At 39.1% G+C, this 25165-nt stretch overlaps 1 protein-coding gene across 5 annotated transcripts in view; it reads left to right on the forward strand.

The window, feature by feature from the left end:
* Nucleotides 1-2664: 2664 nt before the first annotated feature.
* Nucleotides 2665-25165, forward strand: part of LOC130921047 (protein shortage in chiasmata 1 ortholog) — a 57674-nt gene continuing 35173 nt past the window's right edge. For 2 of the 5 annotated variants that reach the window (XM_057844667.1, XM_057844690.1), the window contains exons 1-11: nucleotides 2665-2760; nucleotides 3027-3081; nucleotides 3174-3303; nucleotides 3397-3481; nucleotides 6315-6478; nucleotides 9485-9656; nucleotides 13265-13349; nucleotides 13413-13551; nucleotides 13626-13709; nucleotides 21025-21151; nucleotides 21273-21361. In XM_057844667.1, the coding sequence (XP_057700650.1) occupies nucleotides 3037-3081; nucleotides 3174-3303; nucleotides 3397-3481; nucleotides 6315-6478; nucleotides 9485-9656; nucleotides 13265-13349; nucleotides 13413-13551; nucleotides 13626-13709; nucleotides 21025-21151; nucleotides 21273-21361 (1120 nt within the window). In that variant the 5' untranslated portion in view covers nucleotides 2665-2760; nucleotides 3027-3036. The remainder of the gene's footprint in view (nucleotides 2761-3026; nucleotides 3082-3173; nucleotides 3304-3396; nucleotides 3482-6314; nucleotides 6479-9484; nucleotides 9657-13264; nucleotides 13350-13412; nucleotides 13552-13625; nucleotides 13710-21024; nucleotides 21152-21272; nucleotides 21362-25165) is intronic. The other 3 variants (XM_057844676.1, XM_057844684.1, XM_057844700.1) reach the window with 3 other exon arrangements.

Here is a 25165-nt window from a genome sequence, read left to right on the forward strand (position 1 = left end):
TTTCTTTGGCGCTTCCAAACAGAAGACATAAATCATAAGACATGAGAACCCTGTGCTCTTTTCTTAATGCATCACTGTCACACACTCACTTTTTCAACCTCTGCCCTTTTTTTTATGTCTCATATACGCACACACGCACACACACTCACACACACATTCTTTGAAATGATTAAATAACAAAATGAATGTATACATATGCGTATACAGTATGTATATGCATAAATATGGATCTATACCGTACTTTTTGGGTTATTACGGGTTTTTTAAAGTCACCACTGAGTATGTTCCCAAAACCTAAGGATTGAAAGTACATACACCTGCACATTCTTCGCCATATTGACAGAGCTCTTTCCAAAAGGCCTTCTTTTCTGAAGCTCTTTCAGGAGGGAATGATTGAAATTCCTGCTAACCAGTCCTGTGACTAGTTTGGAATTGAATTCAGGAGGGAATGATAGACATTTTAGTGAACCAATCCTCTGATTAGTTTGGTCTTGATAGATTAATAATATTTTGTTAATAAATAATTAGAAGAAAAATAATTGTTTGGGACAGCCCTAATTTAAAAAAAAAATCATGATCCACATACCTACTGTATTGCCTAAATGTGGTAGTTCAGTGAAGAATAACAATTGCGCAGATTAGGAGGGTAAAAATCTAAACTGATGAATTTAATTGTTGTTAATGTACTGTATGAAGTACGCAGCAGAAAGAGCGGCTTAAGGAAAGTTAGGGAGTTGCACAGCGTTTACTTGGGGTGAGGAGAGAAGAAAACACTGTTAGTGACAGGGGTTGGACAAAATAATGGAAACACCTAACATTTTGGCATCTTAATCATAGAACATAATTGTTAAAGAATGGCATGAAGAACATTCTAATCAAGTTGAGCATCTCTTACGACCAGCACAATCCCTAGACCTCAACATTAATGAGCATTTATAGTCAGTTTCAGAGATTCAGTTAGGACGTCGATTTCCACCACCATCGTCTCTAAAAGAGTCAGAGTGTATTCTAACTTAAGAATGGCATACAACTAATTTGGAAACAATTCACAAGATGTATGAATCAATAATCAAGGCGGACCGACACCATATTAAACTTGTTATTAAATTTTTGTTGATGTTTTTAAGGTGTTTCCATTATTTTGTCCAACCCCTGTATGTCAGCAAAGCACTTTTTATCTTAAATAAATTTGGTGTATAGATTGTAAGGGTGGAGCGATGGGTGCCTCAAACGCTTGTACAGTAGGTGGCATTATGCACAGTAGGTGGCAGTCTGCACCTAATAGTTGCTGCAATCCCCAATCTCCCACCAAAAGACGAAGAAATCCGTCACGCATGCGCAGTAGATGCTAGAAGACCGTCACCCCTACTTCCGCCCCAGAATGGCGGGAACAGAAAACAGGATAATAGACATATATAATTTTTATCTCTCCGTTGTTATAGAGTATTAAAGCGCTACATTTATCAGGCACCGTTATGTTCAATTTAAACGTATGTTGTTGAACAAAATGTTGGTTAATTATTAGCATGCCTTGGTTGCTACTTAAAGCATTAAACCCATGAATACTTCCAAGTCCACACAAAATTGGGTAAAAGAAAATATGCGCCTTACCTTTCACCAGCCAGCCAAGCTAAGCAGGATAGCAAGTTGACAAACTGACCATAAATATCATAAATATGGCGCAAGATGTCTGATCTGCTGTGAGCCAATGGGACAAACGTCGTCACTTTTCGGCCATGTTGCGACAGAGACAGACAGTAGTTCACTCATTTCTACTGATTTTTAAACATGAGTTTCAAAACTTCAGAAATGCAGTAAATTTATTATCCATCTAAAACTAATTTTAACAATTAAAAAAAAAAAGGCAGATAATGCAGTTTGTTATCAACAAAACCGTTTGTAAAGGATATCTATCGTGGTCAAGGCACTCACTCTCTTTAGCAATCTTTAAGGAAGGTGTCAGATTTTCACAACAGTACTTGTATTCGATCTTTACATTTGTTTAGTGTTATTTCAGAAGTATAATGGTCCTTTGGATATTTCAAATATTAAAAAAAGAGAAAAAAAATCAAATCAGATAAAATTACAGTAAATATGAACAAGTTCCAAAGTAATTTTATTTTGAAATGTCATATAATTTTAGAGTTGATTTTTGTTCGTCTCCTGGGGTGATCCTGCATGCACCTGGAATGGACCCGTTCTTGGATTCTCTCCGTTTTTTGGGGTGGGGTGGGGGGGATAAAGGGCTTTCACTTGAAGCCACCACGTTGCCTTACCGTTAGGGGATAAAAACCTAGTATATGTTTATAATGTCATTTTGTTACCGTGAAAATACTTCATTTGCAAATACAGATATTTTAAGATAAACCCTTGTTTTGAACATCGGATGATCCGTCCACGAAAAGAAACCAAATATGTGGTTGGGTTCCAAAATAAAAGCCAACCAAATTCTGCACACAAACCTAATAAAAATGATGGTGTGGCTTTACTGTGGACTTTGCCACCTGGGCCATCTCATTTTATTTTTTAAAAATATTTATTTTTATTCAAAATTATCTTTTTAAATCAGTATGCATCAGCATATATAAAACACATGCATCCAAACAACATGTTTTGTTGACTTTTATTTTTGAGGTGGACGACGCAGCACGTTGCTGGTATGATACGGTAATGAACAATGAGCGAATTTAGTCCAATTTAGGATCGGACTGGCTTGGCTCGATCAGGTTTGTTGCCACTTGGGTGTAAAACACCCAAAAGGTAAACTAACCAAGAAGAATTTGTTTGAATTGTTGTACTATAACACATTTTTGTGGCTTGACTATCACAGAGTACTTTTGAAAACAAATGTTAGCTACTTATGTAGGTCGCTGTTTGCTTTATTTTAGCCAGCAATAGCCTAAGTGAACAAATGCAATCTTTTCAAATGAGAAGACATGAAGCTTAAACATTTTTTTTTTTAAAAAGGGGTGGCGGCCATTAAAAATTTTCAAATGTTTAACCTGATGTGCTTGTAATGTTTACAGGCACGACGCGATGTTCCCCTATGTCACGTTTAAAGCACTAGACTATGTCTACGAGGTAAGTTAATGTTTATAATAGTTTCAAGAACCGATAAAGCAACCAGGTACACATAATTTCGTTTTAAAAATAAATATAAAACTGACTTTCAGGCCAGCAATAGTATAAAAGTGACGAAGAACTTGTTGGCACTACCCACACCCAACATATCTTTCAAAGAGGACCATTATCTTCACAGCTGCCCTCCGGTGAAGGTCCCCTTCTGGATGCCATGGGTCACAGGTACACTTACACATGTTTTCTCAGGGGTTTGGTCGCATATGGAACGTTAAAAATCTATTCTGCAATTGAGATTTTTTTTTTTTTCACATTTAGAGAAGCCATTCTCCATCTGCACATTCAACACTTCTGTTTTAGATGACCTCAGAAGAATAGCACAACACATCAACTCCACGGAAATGTAAGGTACCACTTAAATCAAAGGTAGTCATAAAAACCCTATGAATTTTTTTTAGTGAAGAACGGGGTTGGTTGTCACATTTTTGAGTCATGAATATCTTTCCATCAAGAAAAGGTTTGGCTTGGATGTTTTTATTTACTTTGCAGTGATTTGTGAACAAATCAAAGACAGGCTGACACTAAATTGTGACAACCATCCCATTATCAGGCATGACAATCTCTCACCTTTCGGCGAAACTCGCCATTTTGAAGTCCAAAAGGGTGACCTACGTAAATTGTGTAGATCCGAGGAGAAAATTTTTTGGAAGGGGGCGGATTTTTTTTTAATGTCGGATGCATGGTATGCAAGCGGGAAAGCAGCACAAAGCTAAAAAAAAAGCGCACCACAGTGGCCAAAACATTGACTTTTTTCAACGAAACAAAGGAGGGTTCACTGTAGTGTCCTGTATCTTCAATGCTAAGCTTGGCTGCACGTCGGTTGTGAATGAACACCTAAAGCGCCGTCACCAAGTTGTAATTTTGGAAGACGACAGGAGACAAGCTGGCAGATTTTGAGTCCATCTAACTAACTAATGACATGTTTTATTGAAGTTGCTAAGCCTGTCGCGATATGCAATGAGTCCATTTAACGCACGGTAAATAAAAATGAGGGCGGTAATTTTCACAGCTGCGTTTTATTGGCGCGTGCGTTCATACATTTGTGCGTTCGTGTACACGTGCGTGTTGATGGCATATGAGACTCCAGTTCTTTTCACAGATGTTTGTTGGTCATTAACACGCCGTAGAATTAAAGTTCAGACACACAAAATAAGGAAACAAATCTATATCAAACGATCATCTATATTAAACGTTAGCATTGCTACATTGAGGCTAATGGGGACAAAAGACAACCTACTTTAGCTTGCTATAAAACATTGGCAGTCTTCTCCAAAACGCAAACTTGCGGTTAAAAGGTGACACTTCAAACATGAAAAATCGCTTCTTAACAGCATTTGCAAACGAAGAAAATGGTGAAAAAAATTGATTACTGACACTACATGCAATGACAAAGAGAGCCTTTTTTGCTGAGTGTAAAGCTTCCTGTTAGCGGTTTAGCGAATGTACTTCCAGTGACCTTTTCAAAGATAAAAGCACGTCATGTTCGTCATATAAATAACGATTTCTGGAGTTATTCCCACTTACTTCAGAATTCAGATTCTACACTAAGAGTAACTTTAAAATAACAGCCTTTATGAAAAATCAGATTGCAATGAATAATTATTATACTTCTATTATACTGTATATATAGTAGTATACCATAATATTAAAGCTAGATATTTTTTTTAAGAATTGTTTTGAATCATTTTGGAAAGGCGAAGTCAGTGTTCTGAATCTGTTTATATTCCATCTTTTGCACTAGTTAATGCTATGAGCATTTGACATCATTGTTTATTTGCGATTTATTGTTGTTATTTACGTGTTTATTTGTACTTTGATAAAGAATTTAAGAGTTCCAAAATGTTTAATAAGCGTCATCAAAAATGTCATTGCTAAATTAGTTTAAAAAAAAAAAAAGAAAAGAAAAAAAAAAAAAAACATTTAATGTGTGGAAAATTACAAATTGGCATATGGATATATTTTTACAATTTTTATTTTTGTATTTACTTTTATTTAAATTTTTTATAATGAATCCTTAAGTTTTGGGCCACCCTAGACAGTAGGGGTGGGCATTACGTCGATCGCGATCGACCAGTCGATCGCAACGCTAGTGTGGGTAGCTCGCAGCATCAAAACCGTCCATTTTTTATTTATATTTTTTTAAATGTACACAGTTATTTGTGTTTTGTGAGCAACATAACCTCATATGTTGCTCACAAAGCATAATTACTGTAACTGTACATTTAAATTTTTTTCTTTTTTTTAGTTCACCCTCCTCTCTTAAGGTAGATCGCGGGAGGTTGTCTCATTTAAAAGTAGATCTTGGAGCAAAAAACTTTGAGCACCCCTGCTATACAGTATATCAGAGATTTAGCCCACTAACTTTTTGTCGCATCTTCATCGCTGCTATTATGTTTGTGTTACTACTGTTAATACTTGAATGGTCTCAATGGACAAAGGCAGTCTAAACAGGAACGCCAAAAAAACATATATGACAAGAAATCGGATTTGTGCATTAAGACCTGTAGTATGAACCTAGCCTAAGTCGCACCAGCCCAAAAATGCGCAATGAAGAGGGGGGGAAAAAATCCGCACCGGAGTATAATTTGCACTTTGGGGGGAATTTTAATTAATAAAATCCAACACATACAGTAGAACAGATATGTCATCTTGAAAGGTAATTTAAAATAAAAATACAATAGATGCATGAAAACAAAACGCAAACATGGCCGGTATGTTAACGTAAGATAGCTATTAAGACTTACTCAGATAACTATAGCATAAAGAACATTGTAACAAGTTTACCAAACCATCGGTGTTACTCCAAAAACCCAAAATAACATGTGAAATGGTATTATAATGTGTTATTAATTTCACACATAAGTCGCTCCACAGTATAAATCGCACCCCCAGCCAAACTATGAAAAAAACTGCGACTTATAGTTCGAGAAATACGGTACATGCCCGCATGGTATGCCTCCTAGAGTCATGACATAACACAAACAAAATTATATGTACCGTATCTTTTTCAAACACACTATTTCAATTTACAATGTATTTTGTGTAAGTGTTTTAATGGATAATTTATAAACTGTGTAATATAGTATCTATGCTGTATACACGTACTATATATATATATATAGTGCAGCATAACCTTAATTTTCAGTTTTTTAGAAGACCAGTTTGTTCCACTCTAGACTTGATGTCCCTGAGAGTATCAAGCACAAGATGGAGAACATAGGGGGCTGTTCTGTCGAATTAGCAGAGCTTCTCCACCAGAATGATGTGTCGAAGCCTACCCGCTTGTGTATGGAGTCCTTTTTCCAGTTGAATGTACAGAGGGACCCCACAAGAGACAATGGTAATAAATACCCGTTTTGATATCTGCATTAGAATAAGTTAATGCCTTGACTCAAAATATTCAATTTAAAGAGCCACTAAATTCATTTTCCAATACTTTAACTGCTTCATGCAAAAGATGAGTAAGTAGGTCAAAATAAGTGCAAGGGTCTGCGGTCGTAATGACGGAAATCCGTCAGCAGGGAGTGCTAGAAGTCAATCACTAGCATTGGCGTGTCCTGGCAGGACCGGGTTGGGCGGCAAATTGGTTCATGCGTCTGCTCCGTCAATGATGATGTGAGTAAAGTGAACTAAAGACGCTGCACATACATTGTGAACATTCCTCACAATACTAGGTGGAGGAAGAGTTGTGTTAAATAGTCTTTCCGTGTGTGTAGGTTTTTTTTTTATCGCCAATGCTCATAATTTTTTAGTTTTTAGCTTGTTTTTTTCATCGGCTCCGATTGTTCGCATCATATCAAAATAATTAATGTGAGCAGTGAATGTAGTGGTTTAAAGGGCGATAGCGTGCAAATGTTCACTATAGTTGGTTTATAGTTAAAATGATTTGATTTAATGTTTAATAAGCTAAAAACAATAAGAGCTCTGTGAATGTTGAATATATGTCTGTATGTTATTCACCAGATAAAATGTGTGCACATGTATGCTAGGACCAAACGATATTAGAAGAAAATTGACATTGCGATTTTTTTTGGGGGGGTTGCGATATATTGCGATATTTAAGTGCCTATGACATGATAAAAAAAAGATTAAATAGTGTGGCAGATGCGATGTGTGAGTCTTGTTGGCCCGTTGAGCAGACGAGTTGCTGTGTTCGGCCGCTTGGGACTCTGCTCGGGACTGCCAACTTAGCCGGAACGTACACAGCTCTTAAGCATCTGTTGCCGGAAACGCACACGGCAAAATATAGTTTCCCCCCGGAACACAACGTTCAGTAGTGGCGCGGGTACCGGGACAGAAGTACGACTGCGAGGAACCAGGGCGGAAGCGACGCCATCGTTGGCAGTAGGGCTCTCGAGGCAGGCACCTTGGGCGTCTTTGAAGTCAATTTGTACGACGGTTCAAAAAGTCTGAGGAGATGAGCCTTGAGCCCCGTATACTTGTCCACCTTTGGCGGATAAACCACAAAGCGCTGTGCTCTAACCGCCGTTGAGTGACCGAGCGCAGCCACCACGTAGTAGAAGCGCATGGTATCGTCGGCAATACCGCGGAGGGTGAACTGCGCCTCCGTGCACGCGGCAGCAGAAGACTCGGTGAACATCGGTAGCTCGAGAAAGCTAGTAGCTGCCATTGCAATAAAGTGTTCGAAAAATGCCTCTGAGACTTCAGTGAGGCCAGTTGGGGTCACCAGTGTGGCGGATGCGATACGTGAGTCTTGTTGGCCCATTGAGGAGACGAGTTGCTGTGTCCGGCCGCTTGGGACTCTGCTCTGGACTGCCAACTTACCCGGAACGCACACAGCTGTTAAGCCACTGTTGCCGGAAACGCGCACGCAAAATATAGTTTCCCCCGGAACACAACATGCCCCACATAAGTTCCCTAGGTGAATTCTGTCAAAAGGTAGTGGACACCACAATAGCATTATTATTGGAATTAAAATCATATTTTTAGACGAGTCGACTATATACAACAATTTGGCAAAGCGCAGATGATGAGAAATGAGTCTTTAAATCTGCCGTTCATCTCCTCCTGTCATTATAGCGCTCTGGCGCCTCCATCTGCCTCCATCCATAACCACTTAATTACCATAGCAATGAAACAGCCTTACTTTCAATTACAAACGGCCTCCTCAATAGCTTCTAACTCTGGTTTATTATCAATCGTTGTCCTTCGTGATCTCACTGCTGCCTTCAACACCATTTCTTATTGGGCTACCCATTTTCAGTGATTCCCCAAAAAGTGATGTGGGATTTATCAACCCTTTTTTTCAAACTGGACAAAGACACCCAGCAAGCCTGTATCCAAATAATGAAAATATGTTGATTTACCTTCAAGATTTAACACCCCCTCTCCCCCCAATGTTTAGTCTCAGAAATGTAAAACAATAAAAATAAAAAAAACAATCAATACAATAGAATAGAAAGATTTTCTTTTCTTTTTACAGAGTCCAACAACATTTAAAGATTAGCCATAATGTGCATCACATTAAACAAAAAGAAAAGTACAATAAGGCAATTATAAAACACAGGCTACCGTGTACACAGATGGGGAATAAAGTGACTAGCAGCAAGTGGTGGTGTAGTGGTGATATGATATGATATGATATGATATGATATGATATGATATGATATGATATGATATGATATGATATGATGGTGCAAATGACAGTTTTTGCATAGATATTTATGTAACTGCAAAAATGCTATAATGTAACTGCAAATACTGGAAAGAAAATCAGATACAGTATCTGTGTATCAGATAATCAATCAGATATTAGTGTTAATCTTATTACGGTATCTTTCTAAAATGCAGCTAAAAGAGCAATTGGTATGGCTTTTGTTGACCAAATAATCACACATTTAGTGAGAGAGACGGTATATCAGTCACTCATTTGTGTTTTCACTGCTTTTTATAAATAAACCAGGCTATCTGCTATGTTTAATAAAATGTTCTTAAATGTGATTTTGAAAGGTCTTTAAAATCTATTGACGTGACTTTTATTTAGAACGTAAATAAACTTCAGTCTCGCTTTTAAAGGTTTCAATTTTCGAGGACGCCAAAACCTAACTACAACGTGTGCTGCCTGCTCATTTTCCTTCGTCTTGTTTTTAATTTTTTTAATGTTTTTTGGGGGGGGGGCAGTATTGATATGAAATTGGTCTTAAACTGTATTTAATCTGTTTTTAAAAAGTCCTTAAAAGTCTTAAATTCGGCCTGTTGAAACTTGCAGAGACCCTGGAAACGGATTGGACGTCTACTGGTAACAAATCAGAGGGATGAAAAGAGCCACATGATATCATTGCCAATGCCACTGAAAGAGTTAAATTCATTTGTTTGGTTTTGGCAGATCTGCTCCTGCCAGAAGAAATCTTGGCTGCCAATTTTCTACCACAGCTTAATCATTTGCCCACCCTCAAGCTCATGTTGTCTCGGCTGAAGACCATGTTGGTGGTCGATCCGCTAATTACCTTGAATGAAGTCTTCGTCACACAGCAAAAAATATTCAGATGCCAGAAGAGGTAAAAGTGCTCACACTTCGATGCTTAAAGGGTGCCTTGGGCATTTGCACTTACAGTATGAAGTACTCTAGGTCCGTATGTAAACATGATTTTACCAGTAAAATTCACACCCCTAAAATACTCTGTAGTCCTTTGTGTCAGCTTTCAGCTCATATTTGGACATCAGCATAGGGAACACCACAGCATTTACTACTGTTTATTACTAAGTTAATTTTTCTCCAAAGGAATTTGGAGCATTTAAGCAAATACTGTATGTCTATCAGGTGCATTGGGGCTGGGTGTACCAAAACCTCAAGAAAAAGGGTCACTCTGCAGAGAAATGTAATGCAATGCTTTTGACTTCCATTTTGGGGTGGATAGCTGAAAAGGCTCCTTCTAATTTGTTGTCGGCAGAATGGGTATACAAAGATGAATAAAAATTCATCCGAAAAATCAAAGTCAATCGTCAAATGAATGTGCACATCACTACTCATCCCCACTTCAATCTCTAAAAAAAGCGGGAGAAAATTTAAATGTTTATAATTCAAATTTTGAACTAAAGTTCATGGTTCAAAAAATGAACTTTCCTAGTTCTTTCACTCTTTCTCCTTTCCAATAATTGATTTAAGCTATTATTACTGGGTCAATATTGCACCACAGACAGTAATTATTTTAACCACTTTAACACTGAAACTGTGTCAGATTCAGTCTCATATTCCAAATTTAAAACCGCGTCGGTACTCACCTGTTTGTAATGACGACCTACTAGTTAAACTAATTTGACAAATTTCATAAAAACGAAAACATCGAGGAGTTTTAATCATTATAACTCATACTAACATTTATCCTTTAAGAACTACAAGTCTTTATACCCGTGGTTCCCTCTAAGGTTTGTTTGTTCAGTGTTTTTCGCCTATGGCTTAGTCTGCAGTTTTGTCGAAATTGCTCTAATTCTGAATTCATGAACGATGTTATGAATGCCTCTCACAACCGCTAGAATGAGCGCATTCACAATAATGTTCATGGAACAGAAATATGCATTCAATTCACGTTCGCCCAAAATATTAACGTGTTCATGAATGATCGTTGGTTGAACGCTTTCATGTACAACATTGACTGGTACTTTTTTTTATTTTCAAAGAACAAATGCTAAACATCCGAAAGACTTGCAGAGTTAGGTCTGTCTTTGACTCTCAGTGCAAAGTTGTGGAAAGTTTGGCGGTCTGCTGCGCTTTGAACAAGACTCTACGCTGTAGCTTTTAAAATCGAGTCGCGTACAGCAGCCTCTTCGTCAGATATACCTAAAATAAGAAAAGAACGTACAACACCTTCCCAAACTCCCAGGATTGTAAGGTTTTTGTCATTGCCACCTTCATATTTCATCACAAAGTCCTGCCCAGCGTACTGCCATGCATCGATCGATATTGGACCGTCGTTGAAATCAAATTGGAACCACACAGTGTTGTTTTTGTCAATAATGACGAGAACGAAAATAAATTTTCAAATCATTTTTTTCATGACAATGACGTCATGATGACGAGCTAAAAACGAGAAGAATGCCAGTTTTCGTCTGAGGAGACGACGAGATGAAAATACGATATAGTTTCTGTCTATGTATATGTTCACAATGCGTGACATTTTCATTTTGTACGTGGAGTACTTTATCTTGCATCGTAGCAGTGTTTAGGTCTTGTCACAAATGTGAGATGTGCTGCGCTTCTCCCTCACTCTCCTCACAGAGTTTAGGATGTGTCTAAAGCAGTGGTTCTTAACCTCACTAAAGGTACCGAACCCCACAGGCTTCACAGGTGCATTCACCGAACCCTTCGGAATTTCATAATGAATTTTTACGAATTCAAAACCTAGCAATCTAACGTCTAAGTCAGGGGTCAGCACCCCAAAATGTTAAAGGAGACATACTGGAGCAAAAAAGAAAATACATAAATAAATAAATAAATAAATATATATATTTTTAATTATTAAATTTATTAGGATCATGGAAGCTTCCACTTGGGGAAAATATATACATACAGTATATCCTGTATATACATAATAAAATAAAAATATACAGTACTGTGCAAAAGTTTTAGGCAGGATACCTGCCTAAAACTTTTGCACAGTACTATATATATATATATATATATATATATATATATACATACATATATATATATATATATATATATATATCTGGAGCCACAAAAAATTGGAAGCTTTACTGTATATTAGGGCTGTCAAATTTAACGCGTTAACGGGCGGTAATTAATTTTTTTAATTAATCACGTTAAAATATTTAACGCATGCGCGGAATGACCCGCTCTTACATTGCCTCAAACAGATTACAATGACGCACTTGAGAGCTAAGAGGCAGAGAAAGGTCTTGTTTTGTGCTTTTTCTTAACATAGGTATACCACACGCGACATGCTGGCACTTTGTTTCTTTATTAGCACATTCAGCTTCAACATTAACACAGCTTACGGCTCTCAGCAGGGCGTAACTGTAACTCACTCCTGCATCATGTGAGTAAACAACAAGTTGGCGCCGCGTGCACTTCAAGGTACCTCCGATAATTCTATATCAGAATATTAAAAAAGGCGAGTGGACACAGGCGTCCATTGGACTGCGCCGTTTATTGGCTTAAGCTTCGGCAACTCCTTCACAACAAACATAAGTATCATTTAGTGAAAGCACAACAAAAATAAGATCTCTCAAAAAAAAAAAAATGTTCACAAAAAGAAAAGCGCTTCAATCTATTATTTCATTTTCACACATTTTTTGTTTGCATGTCAATATTCTCATTTTATTGTCGCATCCTTGCGTCACATACTATTTTCATGGCATAAAATAACACAATTATTTTTTTTTTTAGATTATCTACGCAGTTTACGCTGTCTGTAAGTCTTATCCCAAGTGCCAATCAATCTTCCATTGAGCAAACCGATTTCTCCTCCCATTAGATAGAGGACCAGCATTCGAAAATTGAGGGCAAACCAGTCCAAAACCTGGTCTAAAACACCACTTTGCCATGATTTAGTCAGCGTACGAAATAGGGCTCTGCGTTTCTTAACCTTCACCGAACCCCTGGGGTTTGATCGAACCCCAGTTAAGAACCACTGGTCTAAAGCTAAGCTGTGCTCCATATTGCTTGTTTGGAAACACGGGAAGATTTGTTTTTTTATCTTGGCAAAAGAGAATATGCAATGCTGCTTTAGTCTTTAAAGGTCTGTGCTTAGTGATCAGACGCTAAATGTAATATGTCATTGAATATAACGTCATTCAACACGACGTACCCCACAGTATCTTATTTTTACTTTACCTTTTCAATGGAACATATAATACATGTTTTTGGACAGGTATTTTGAGGTTCAGGAGATATCTTGGAGTACTTAAAGGGTTAATTCTGACTTGCGCGTAAATTTGGGTGATATCGCCAGCCTAAGAAAGGAACTCGTTCGAAACACGGGGACTACCTGTACGGATTTGTTTTCAAATTTAGAGGGTAGAAGTAAAATGTCATCTAAGCAATACATAATTTCAAAATTGTCTTCAGGATAGTAACAAAGTATAATTTAAATACCACATTGCTATTGTCATAAATGCTTTTTTTTTTTTTTGTAAACATTTGCAGCTACCGTGCAACTTATGACGGGCTCAATGATGTACAGCATATTGCATGTATCACAGAGGCGTTTTCCAAAGCGTCACTAACTGAGGTAAATGAAAAAAAACTTTTTTTCTTGCCTGAGTAGCTAAAATAATATATTTCACCACGGTAGTCTTTGCTGTTACCCAAGCTTCTGATACCCAAGATGACCGTCGATGCTACCAGCAGCATGTCAAGCATTTGTTATCTTCTGAATGTTGGTGCTGAACAGCTGGATGAAAAACTTCCTGACTTGCAAGCTCTTTATAAAAGTAAAAGACAGGCTGTTGATTTTTTTAAAATGTATTTATTGTTAAACATACAAACAATAACGTTTATCTTTCAGATGAATCAGCTTCAGTGGAAATTTCACCGTTATCTTCCGTACAGAGTATCAGCAAAGAAGACAGGACTGAAGACGAGATTCCAGGTAGAAATACAAAATTTGGAGGCACTGGTTGTAGATTTGAGAAAACTTGGTATTGTCCAATGTCAAAAATACAAAAGGAATTTGTTTGCATTAATTCGATCCTTTCCCACATTGCAACAAACAAGTTACTATTAACTAAATCTACATACAGTACAAAAAAGAACACATACATACTAAAAACCACTGAGCAATGTAACTAAGGATACCTGTGGCAATTTAGTACTGAGCAATGCCAGCTTTGCACATATTTATATAATTAAATACAGTAAACAGTTATATTATAGACATAGGCGGAGTTTGACTTTTGGAGCTGGAGGGGGCACAACATGTTGATGACCCCGAAAGCAGTGTCAGCAATGAAATTAACTTACAAGAATATTTATAATAATAAGCTGAAAATGAGCGTTTCCCATCATTCTTGAGTGGTATTCTAAATCAGGCTGCCTAGGACAGTGATACTTTTCGCCAAGATTGTCATCCATTGAATATGGTACGCCTGTCGGTGTCATGCCAATGTAGTTACCCCCGTCAAAAATTGTGTCCCCTGGGCGGAGCCACTGCGCTGCACTGATTTGCTTGATTTCCGTGTTTTGGTGATGTAGCTATCTACGAGGTTTTAAAACATGGCCCATCCATAAAAAAAAAAAAAAATTCTGTCATATAACGTAACATACGTACTGAACGTAAAATAGGCAATATTTTACAGTTTTATTCGTAGGATGACCTATAACTGTTATTACTGTAATTTGGGTCCTATATGGAGTTTCCCCAGTTTAATAAACATCATTGTCCAAAAAAGTGGTTTTTTTCTGGCTTCGTTTAATTGTTTAAGTCGACATACAGTAACTCATAACTAATGTGTGTGTGTGCGCTCCCGCGGCCGGGGGATACAATTTTTGACGTGGGTAACTACATTGGCGAGACACCGGTGGTGGCTCTGTTGTACAATTAGCATCTTTAGGGGGCAAATTGAAATTCTGCTCCCATTTTGGCGGTGCTCTCTGGCGTTTCATGTTCCACGTTTTCAATCCTTGGTTTTTGATCAGTAGTTGTTGTCGCTTTTGAAAGCTTAGGTTTGAAAAAAAAAACGTATATCCATCTTGCCTCTTCAGTCCTTGGATGGTTTGGGCTAAGCAAAGCAAATGACTAAGGTGCTAGTCAGACGATCTGTTCGAAAAATAATTTTGACCCTTTATAGAATATCTTTTTTTGTTCATTTCATTCATTTTTGTTGTTTGTTTGATTGCTTTACAACTTTTATAGACAATATTTTACCGGAAAACTTCTCATTTTAAAATCATAAATAGGAAAGTCAATTACATGCAATGACACTTCGGCCACCAGGGGGGTCCAGGCCCCCCCTTAAACTCTGCGTATGATTATAGAGTTATATTTGGTGACATATTAACTTGTGTTTGTATGAAAAACATTTTTACTTAAGCAAAAATTATTTTTGAGAAAATTACACACAAAAAAAAAAATCTGTTTTAAAGTAGTGTTAAGTAGTGTTTTTTGTAAAATGGCAACAAAATACTGTATATAGTCCAGGCCTCCACTCATGATCTTGTGTCAGACCGAGAAAGTGACTTTTCTGCAGAACTGGGAGGGAATAGAGCAGGGCCGCAGTGCAGTGGGTCATGGTCCTTGTTACAGATCCAACACAGACAGTTCAACCAATGAGGTTTCTGCTAAAACAAGCAGCACATGACTGCAATCAACTAATTAGACTTGTAAAGCCTAATTTATGCTTCTGCATTGCGGTGATGGAGTAGCGATGGCATAGACCCTACGTCATCAATGAGCATTCAAAGTCCTGCTTTGCTCTGTAATTCACCGCCAAGCCACTTGAGGGGTGTTGCGTTGTGTTTGTGCGGTTTTGGGGGACTCTTGTCGACTTCCTCTAGTTTTCTTCCGGTTAAACAACAATGGCAACGGAAATGAAACTCTTGAATGTGGATCTTCAGCTCACCAACATTGAACAACAAATGTTGATCATACAAATGTTGAGGCGCAGGCGACACAAAAGACGATTGCGGAGGTAGTCTGTCCGACTGTTGATGCCGCGCCGCACAGACTGGCAGTCACATTACGAATTCTAGCATCAGGTGGAAGCCAGCAAGCTGTGGCGGTAGATACAACCTGGCATTTTGTCTGATTTCTTTGCCGTGTCCTACAACCAGCCAGTCGGGAGCCGTACCAGATTTCTGCCGGCTATGGAACTTCCCGAACTGCGTTGGAAGCCTTGATGGTAAACACGCTATCATAAAAGCACCGAGGCACTCTCAATTAGTGATGATGTATCAAGTGTATAAACAGTCTGTTGTTGAAAATTAAACATCTAAATTCTTTTGACACCAAACCTGTGCTTTATTCTTCATATATTTGAAGTGTAAAATGTAAACAAGTCATAGACTCACAGCAAACAAAAATACGCAATAAATGATAAAGTGCACCAACCAAAAACGAGACATAAAGTGATAAAAAGTTGGCAGTTTTTGGTCACCGCTTCATGTGGCCATTCGCTTGCTCCGAACACACACACATTTGTCTCGGAGGTTCTTCCATTTTTTTATGCATTCGCTGACCTCCAGCCCCGTATTTTCATCAATCTTCTTCCACGAATTGCTTGCCATTTTGAAATCTTTATAATGCGTTGACGAAACATTGTACAGGTGGTCGCACTTGAGGACCTCTTCGATGATCCTCTCGTCGGCTTGGTCCATTTTTAAGTATAGCGCAAGATTGTTTGTATGGCAGCGATTTCGTGCTGAACCGGAAACAACAGTCTGAATGGACCAATCACAGTTCATTTGCGTCATGTCACCACGCGTTGACGTGAAGCGTAGTCAAGATTTTGTGGAGGTGCACGTCAAGCTACGGCGGAGAGTCTTAAATCAGGTCTGCCTTGATGGCGTAGGTCCCCGCTAGGCATGTGCCAGTTACCGGTTTTACGGTTTACCGTGGTGTGAAAACGACGCGGTTTCAAAACCACTAAAATTTTCCGTCAGACCGTAGTACGGTATACGCTACTTTTCATGTGTTAAAAATGCAGCCAGAAATGGCTTGGCGCGGCAGCGCTCACACCCTCCCGTTAGTTGCTGTGAGTGAAAGTGACGCTATCGGCTAGACTGCCCAGCGAACTCGAAAACAAATACTCCATACATAAGGCGTACTTTTCTTCAATTTATTGAGCTCTCAAATCGTGGTAAGTGGAATATACAAAATGAATATATTTAAACGTTGTACAATTGTATTTTTCCATGTGTGAGCAGCTTCAACAGATTAGCACCATGAAAAAGTTCGCCAAAAACAAAACACACATTTTCCTTTCAAATTCAATATACAAACTAACTAAAAACTTACAAAGACAAATGTTAGCCTAGGCTTAGCTGGGAGAGGAACTTCGTCAAGTGTTACAGCCGCAGAGTGAGAAAACAAGCTTGATTTGCTTGAATGAAGGGGAAACGGGGATAGCGTCAAAGATCGCTATTTGCGAAAGATGATCTTGCCCTAAGCACAAATCCACGTTCGCTGGATCAAGAAAAGGTCTCACTCCCAATGTTTTTTTTTTTTTTTTTTTTTAGATGAAACCTTTCCACAACAATATATACATTTTAACTAACTTATACATTTTTAACTAACTTATGAGTTCTTTATGTTCTTTTTAACACAAAGGCATGACATCCTGTACACTAGAGTTGACACAGTGGCTGAAAATGGCGAAACTTCACTTGAGCTTTTCTGCCCTCAAAAAACAGTCATGCAGTATAAATTTTTAAAAATTTAGTACAGAAGTCCATCCATCCATTATTTTCCGCTTGTTCCGGGGTCGGGTCGCGGGGGCAGCAGCTTTATCAGGGAAGCCCAGACTTCCCTGTCCTCAGCCACTTCAACCTGCTCCTCCGGCGGGATCCCAAGGCGTTCCCAGGCTAGCCGAGAGACATAGTCTCTCCAGCGTGTCCTGGGTCGTCCCCGGGGCCTCCAGCTGGTGGGACATGCCCGGAACACCTCTCCAGGGAGGCGTCCAGGAGGCATCCGAACCAGATGCCCGAGCCACCTCAGCTGGCTCCTCTCTACGCAGAGGAGTAGCGGCTCGACGCCGAGTCCCTCCCGGATGACCGAGCTTCTCACCCTATCTCTAAGGGAGAGCCGGACACTCTGCGGAGGAAACTCATTTAGGCCGCTTGTATCCGGGATCTTGTTTTTTCGGTCACGACCTGAAAGCTTGTGACCATAGGTGAGGGTAGGAACGTAAATCGACTGGTAAATCGAGAGCTTTGCCTTTCAGCTCAGCTCCTTCTTCACCACTATGGAACGGTGCAGAGTCCGCATTACTGCAGACGCTGCACCGATTGGCCTGTCGATCTCCCGCTCCCTCCTACCGTCACTCGTGAACAAGACCCCAAGATACTTGAACTCCTCCACTTGGGGCAGGATCTCATCCCGGACCTGGAGAGGGCACTTCACCCTTTTCGACTGATGACCATGGTCTCGGATTTGGAGGTGCTGATCTTCATCCCAACCGCTTCACACTCAGCTGCGAACCGCTCCAGTGAGAGTTGGAGGTCACGGCTTGGTGAAGCCAACAGCACTACATCATCTGCAAAAAGCAGAGATTCAATGCTGAGGTGACCAAACCGGACCGCCTCAACGCTTGGGCTGCGCCTAGAAATTCTGTCCATAAAAATTATGAACAAAATCAGTGACAAAGGGCATCTTTCGCGGAGTCCAACCCTCACTGGAACGAATTCGACTTACTGCCGGAAATGCGGACCAAACTCTGACACCGGTTGTACAGGGACCTAACTGCCCTTAATTTAGAAGTGTTTTTACTTTTTTAGATAAATTATATTGTTCTTGCTCTAATCTTGAGCTGTGGGTATAGTCTATAAGTTATATTTATTTTAATTTTATTTAAAATATATATTTTTTTTATATTCATGTTCCAATTTGCAACTATGTTCTGAAAAATAAAATAAAATCCTGTTCAATGGGAAAAAAAAGTAATTTTTTTTTCTAACCCATACATCTCAAAATAATACATTTCGGAGCTATAATTGCAATACCGTGAAACCGCGGTATTTTTGCTCAAGGTTATCGTACCGCCAAAATCTCATAGCAGCACATGCTTAGTCCCCGCAGAAGCACAAACCAGGCTTAAGACACAAGATTGGTGAAAAGGTACTCCTCTCGTTTTGTTGGAATGAAATCTAGCACCCACTGTGGCCGTTTGAGGACCTGTTTGACACCCCTGGTATAAAGACTGCAGCAGGACACATCTGATTTCTATGCTAGTTTTGCACGTTAGAGGGGAGGTGCTATTAGAGCCGGGCGGTATGCCGAAAATGTACCGTTACCGAAATTCTTCCCGATGACCGACGTAATTTTGACCATGCCGGTAAATTCGGTAATGTAATAAAACAAGAAAATATAGTCGTTTCATCCCATTTTGACTCTGTGTTGTTCGGCTATGGTCATTCTCTTTTAAGAAAGCAGTCAGTGTCCTTAGGGACGAAGTCACGTGATCATCAGGAACTCAAACAAACAGAAGCCTGTAAGGCTAACGCTAGCGGCTATCACTACAAGCAAACGTGGTGATGGAGTCGGGCTTAAGGGAGCTTCGCCAAACTTTCACCCGACATTAAGTAGACCCTTGGCGGCCTCCAAACAGGCTTTCACCTGCTTTCCTCCCTGGTTCTCAAGACTTCAGGAGAGGGTGCTTTCTACTGGTAGCCAGGCCACAGGCTACGCTAGCATCTAACGCTATAAAATAAACTTGATGGAGTCGGATAGTGGCTCTAACCTTGTCAAAATGGCTAAACTTAATGAGTGGATTGGGCACGGACTGCATCTAGCAATTAGTATGTCACGCTATTTTGTATCTGTGTGTGTGAATTCTTTAATATCTTTTATGAGGGTAAAGCAGTCATCATAAATTATAATGCAACAGTGAAGCCTAAAATATGACCGTTTAATGGCCACAGCTATTTTTCTGTATGTGCTTGCTTCATTCTGTGTCATTGCTGCCATGATAAAATCAATGTTTCATTGGCAAAAGAGCAATATAGCTTTAATGTGTGTCTGTGTGGGGAGTGCATGTGTGCGTCCATGTATTAAAAAATGCTCTGGAGAAAAAAACCTGAACCCTTGAAGTAAACTCTTGTGTTGAATAACTGTCGCAGCAGCCATTAACAATAAGTTGTCTGTTTGAAGTGTTTTGTTCAAACTGTAAGTCATTTGTTTTACAATGACATGTTTGCACAGTTGTCGTATTGATTATTATAATATAATTATATAGTAATATAATCATAATTATAAATGTTCATACTTGAATTCTTATGGTTTACAAGAATTTTTTATATACTTAATGTTAAGACTGCATGTACTATTGTTTAAATATGTTAAATTGAAACCTGTTCAATAAATCAACGAGAAACAGTTAATTTGTATTTCGCGCATTGATTCAGATTTTTTAAAATTTATAACAGTCGGCTTGGGTGAATTTATGATCATTTATCGTTATCGAGGTAAATCTGCTGAATTTACCTTGATACGTACTTAAGGCCATATCGCCCAGCCCTAGGTGCTATGCATAAAAGGCTCTGCAGGACCGCACATTTCAGCAGCTCCCACTGGCAGACAGAAAAGATTAAACTATTTCTCAAACATTCATGACTGGTTAAAAAAAAAAAGGCTCCTGTTATGTTTTTAACAATGGAATGATCAGTTAATATGATTAAAAGCTCCCAAAAGCTAATTTTGTTTACCACCCCCCTTTAAAGTCTGACTATCACCTCAGGGGGTACTTTACTGAATTAAATCTTCCGCTGATAGCCGTTGATGTCGCCATCAGCAACTGGAAGTGATGTCTGGAAAGAAAGGCTTTTTTGACCACAGCATGCTCATCTGTGTAGTTTCATTGTCGTGGCGTCCAGTGGTTTAGGTGTTTTATTTTTCCAAGGAACTATATGTGTGTGTGTGTATATATATATATATATATACCTATGTATATATGTGTATGTTTAAAACGTGTAGTGTAGGAAATCAGTCAAACACATCATTGGTTCGAAGTATGTCGAGGCAAACCACTACAAAAAAAGATGTACTACAATTCCAATAGTAATGGGTCTGTGTGAGTCTTGATAACTAATTTTTGAATACCTTTTCACAATATTCAATCATTTTATTAGTGTGGAAAGAAATGACAGTGTGACTTTAAAAAATATATATAATATGTGTTTAAATTTTAAAGATACAGTATGTATATTTCAGTTAACCTCATCATTCGGTGTTTAATGTTACTTTTTCCCATTAGAATGGATAATGCATCCCAAGAAGCTAGATATGGTTTTGGTTCCAACTACTGCCGTCACCACTTACTACTGCTGCTGTCTAAGTCTATGTGATCTACAGAGGGAAGAATTGTCTACAGAGGGCCCAATGTTAGTGAAGATGTTACAATCTATCTTTAGTATTAGAATAATATATTGACGTTGGATATAACTCTTATAGCTGTGCAATTAGGTGTATATATTTTGCCTACCCTAAATCTATTCGTTTCAGATCTTTGGTATCAGCGGTAGATAAGATGGAAGCTGCAGTCTGGATGGCTGACAAGTATCCTGACTATGTGCTAAGCTTCCTTTTTGAAGGTACTCTTAAGAACTCCTTGCGCTAACATCTAACTTACTGTATAGCAGAGTGAAGCTTCGATGAATGACCATACAGACGGGTTTTTCCCGATACGAGCCATACCTTTCTTTTTTGGCCTTAGATCCGCAGAACATTTTGGTTACTTGCACTATGGAGGTAACCAAGCTAAAACAAGCAGGAGACATACAGTGCCTTGCAAAAGTATTCGGCCCCCATGAATCTTGCAACCTTTCGCCACATTTCAGGTTTCAAACATAAAGATATGAAATTTAATTTTTTGGTCAAGAATCAACAACAAGTGGGACATAATCGTGAAGTGGAACAACATTTATTGGATAATTTAAACTTTTTTCACAAATAAAAAACTGAAAAGTGGGGCGTGCAATATTATTCGGCCCCTTTACTTTCAGTGCAGCAAACTCACTCCAGAAGTTCAGTGAGGATCTCTGAATGATCCAATGTTGTCCTAAATGACCGATGATGATAAATAGAATCCACCAGTGTGTAATCAAGTCTCCATATAAATGCACCCGCTCTGTGATAGTCTCAGGGTTCTGTTTAAAGTGCAGAGAGCATTATGAAAACCAAGGAACACACCAGGCAGGTCCGAGATACTGCTGTGGAGAAGTTTAAAGCCGGATTTGGATACAAAAAGATTTCCCAAGCTTTAAACATCTCAAGGAGCACTGTGCAAGCCATCATATTGAAATGGAAGGAGCATCAGACCACTGCAAATCTACCAAGACCCGGCCGTCCTTCCAAACTTTCTTCTCAAACAAGGAGAAAACTGATCAGAGATGCAGCCAAGAGGCCCATGATCACTCTGGATGAACTGCAGAGATCTACAGCTGAGGTGGGAGAGTCTGTCCATAGGACAACAATCAGTCGTACACTGCACAAATCTGGCCTTTATGGAAGAGTGGCAAGAAGAAAGCCATTTCTCAAAGATATCCATAAAAAGTCTCGTTTAAAGTTTGCCACAAGCCACCTGGGAGACACACCAAACATGTGGAAGAATGTGCTCTGGTCAGATGAAACCAAAATGGAACTTTTTGGCCACAATGCAAAACGATATGTTTGGCGTAAAAGCAACACAGCTCATCACCCTGAACACACCATCCCCACTGTCAAACATGGTGGTGGCAGCATCATGGTTTGGGCCTGCTTTTCTTCAGCAGGGACAGGGAAGATGGTTAAAATTGACGGGAAGATGGATGCAGCCAAATACAGGAACATTCTGGAAGAAAACCTGTTGGTATCTGCACAAGACCTGAGACTGGGACGGAGATTTATCTTCCAACAGCACAATGATCCAAAACATAAAGCCAAATCTGCAATGGAATGGTTAAAAAATAAACGTATCCAGGTGTTAGAATGGCCAAGTCAAAGTCCAGACCTGAATCCAATCGAGAATCTGTGGAAAGAGCTGAAGACTGCTGTTCACAAACACTCTCCATCCAACCTCACTGAGCTCAAGCTGTTTTGCAATGAAGAATGGGCAAGAATGTCAGTCTCTCGATGTGCAAAACTGATAGAAACATACCCCAAGCGACTTGCAGCTGTAATTGGAGCAAAAGGTGGCGCTACAAAGTATTAACGCAAGGGGGCTGAATAATATTGCACGCCCCACTTTTCAGTTTTTTATTTGTTAAAAAAGTTTAAATTATCCAATAAATTTTGTTCCACTTCACGATTGTGTCCCACTTGTTGTTGATTCTTGACAAAAAATTAAAATGTTATATCTTTATGTTTGAAGCCTGAAATGTGGCGAAAGGTTGCAAGGTTCAAGGGGGCCGAATACTTTTGCAAGGCACTGTATGAACAATTAAAAAAAAATTTGTGCAGTTTTCCAGTATTTCCACTTTCAGTCAGCGTTTACTGTAAAACTGACCATGAAACAATGAATTTCACTTTGTACAGTATATAACATAACTTAGCTGAATGTCCTGTACCTCAAAGGGCCTAAATCATCAAGATTGTTCAATTTTTTTCCTAACATCTCACATAATGTATTTTTTGCTCAGGACGGGTCTACCTGTGCCTTTGCGGCAAATCTTCATCACACCCTTGATTGTTTTAACCTTGTGCAGCATATTGACGACCCTACTCACACCTAAACCCACACCATGGACCTTGTGTCCACATATTTTGCTCTTATGAACAATATTCAGGCGCATGATCTGACAACAAGGCCATTTCCCTGTCCAGATCATTTAGGGAGAAGTGGCTATAACTGCTCATATTTCAGGGCCATCAAAGGCATTGGACGTACAATCTATTTGGTCTGGGGCAGTCAAATGAACATTTGTAGCGCCGTCAGTGGCAGCCTATGAGTTCAATAAGTGCTTTATATAGAGTCAATATTAACATGAAATAGAAACAGCCTTAAGCTTTTACACAACTTATACTTGAACAGAAAATGCTAGCAAACATACACGGACTAAGTATACAACAGTACTTTATTTTCCTTTTTTGTTATGTGAAAAATATATTCTGTGCATCCTTGCCTGCCATGGTATTCTTCCAAATTTCATTACCAACTCTACTGTTTGTCAACATAATATGTTTACAATATGTACTGTCTTATACTACTTGCTGATGGCCAATAAGGTGCAGTAAAATAAAAGCCTGAAATCATGATACCCAAACCGTTTTTCTTTTACATTGGATTTAAGGTGCCTACGAAAGGATTTTAAAAAGTCTTAAATAGCAATATTATGTGAATTAGAATCATATTGTGAGACGATTCGACGATATACAACAATTTGGCAAAGCGCAGATGACGAGAAATTAGTCTTTTAATCTGCCGTTTATTCAAGCCTCCCATTATAGGGCTCTAGAGTCCCCAACAGGAGGATGATGTCGGCAGGGTCATGGTTTCATCTGATTTAGAATTCAGCCCATTGAGGGGGAATTATTCAGAATAAGGAAAATGCGACGAAGAGAGCCACAAATTGTCTCAGTCTCTCTACTCCAATATTTTTACAGGATATTCTTTTTATCGAAGTATTTTTCCCCAATTGCTAAAAAAATGTTATGGCCATGACAAATAACAGTCTTGTGCTAAATCGAAAATGTAATATTAAAAATGCATTTATTCAGTACGACATGGCAAAATTACTCCATAATGGTCAAACCTGTCCACTTCTTGCACCTCCCAAAAGATATTTTATTCCACCGTGGTTTGTCGGGGTTTTGTGATTTCCCTGCCCCAGCTTTCGAGAGCGTAAACAAACCAGGAGGCATGACAGCTAGCCGCCATGCTAACCCGAACCTAGCGATATTTTAAAGTCTATTCCCGGCTTTCGAAGCTAAAAATCACTCAAAACTACCCGGGATCATGGCACACGGCGGCAGGGTTGTCAATGGTCTTCGCCGATCGGCAACCCGCCTCGTGGCGAGCAAGTTACAGCTCGTCAGACTCGTTCCCCTGCTGCGGGCAGGAGAGATCGTTTGCCGAGGAAGCAGCTGGAAAATGACTGCCGGACAAACCGGCCGACATCGGAGCAGCGCGTAGCTGCCACATGGTCAACACGAATCTGGCGCAAATTAATGCTTAAAAACGCGGCGAAGACGTAAACAGTGAGAGAGCAGTGTGCAGTTGTTGTGTGCAGCTAAAAAGGCATGATGTGTCTGAGAATATTTCTGTCCGTCCATGATCAAACGTAAGTAAATATTCCTTTAGTTAAAGAAAGTTTGTTGCGTTTACTTTATAATCGCTGTATTCGCAGCAATCTTTAACACAAAGTTGCAATTTCTGATGGGGTGGAAAACTGACAGAACACCGGGCACACGAAGAGGAC

Source organism: Corythoichthys intestinalis, chromosome 1, assembly GCF_030265065.1.
Source record: "Corythoichthys intestinalis isolate RoL2023-P3 chromosome 1, ASM3026506v1, whole genome shotgun sequence".
Lineage (NCBI taxonomy): Eukaryota > Metazoa > Chordata > Actinopteri > Syngnathiformes > Syngnathidae > Corythoichthys > Corythoichthys intestinalis.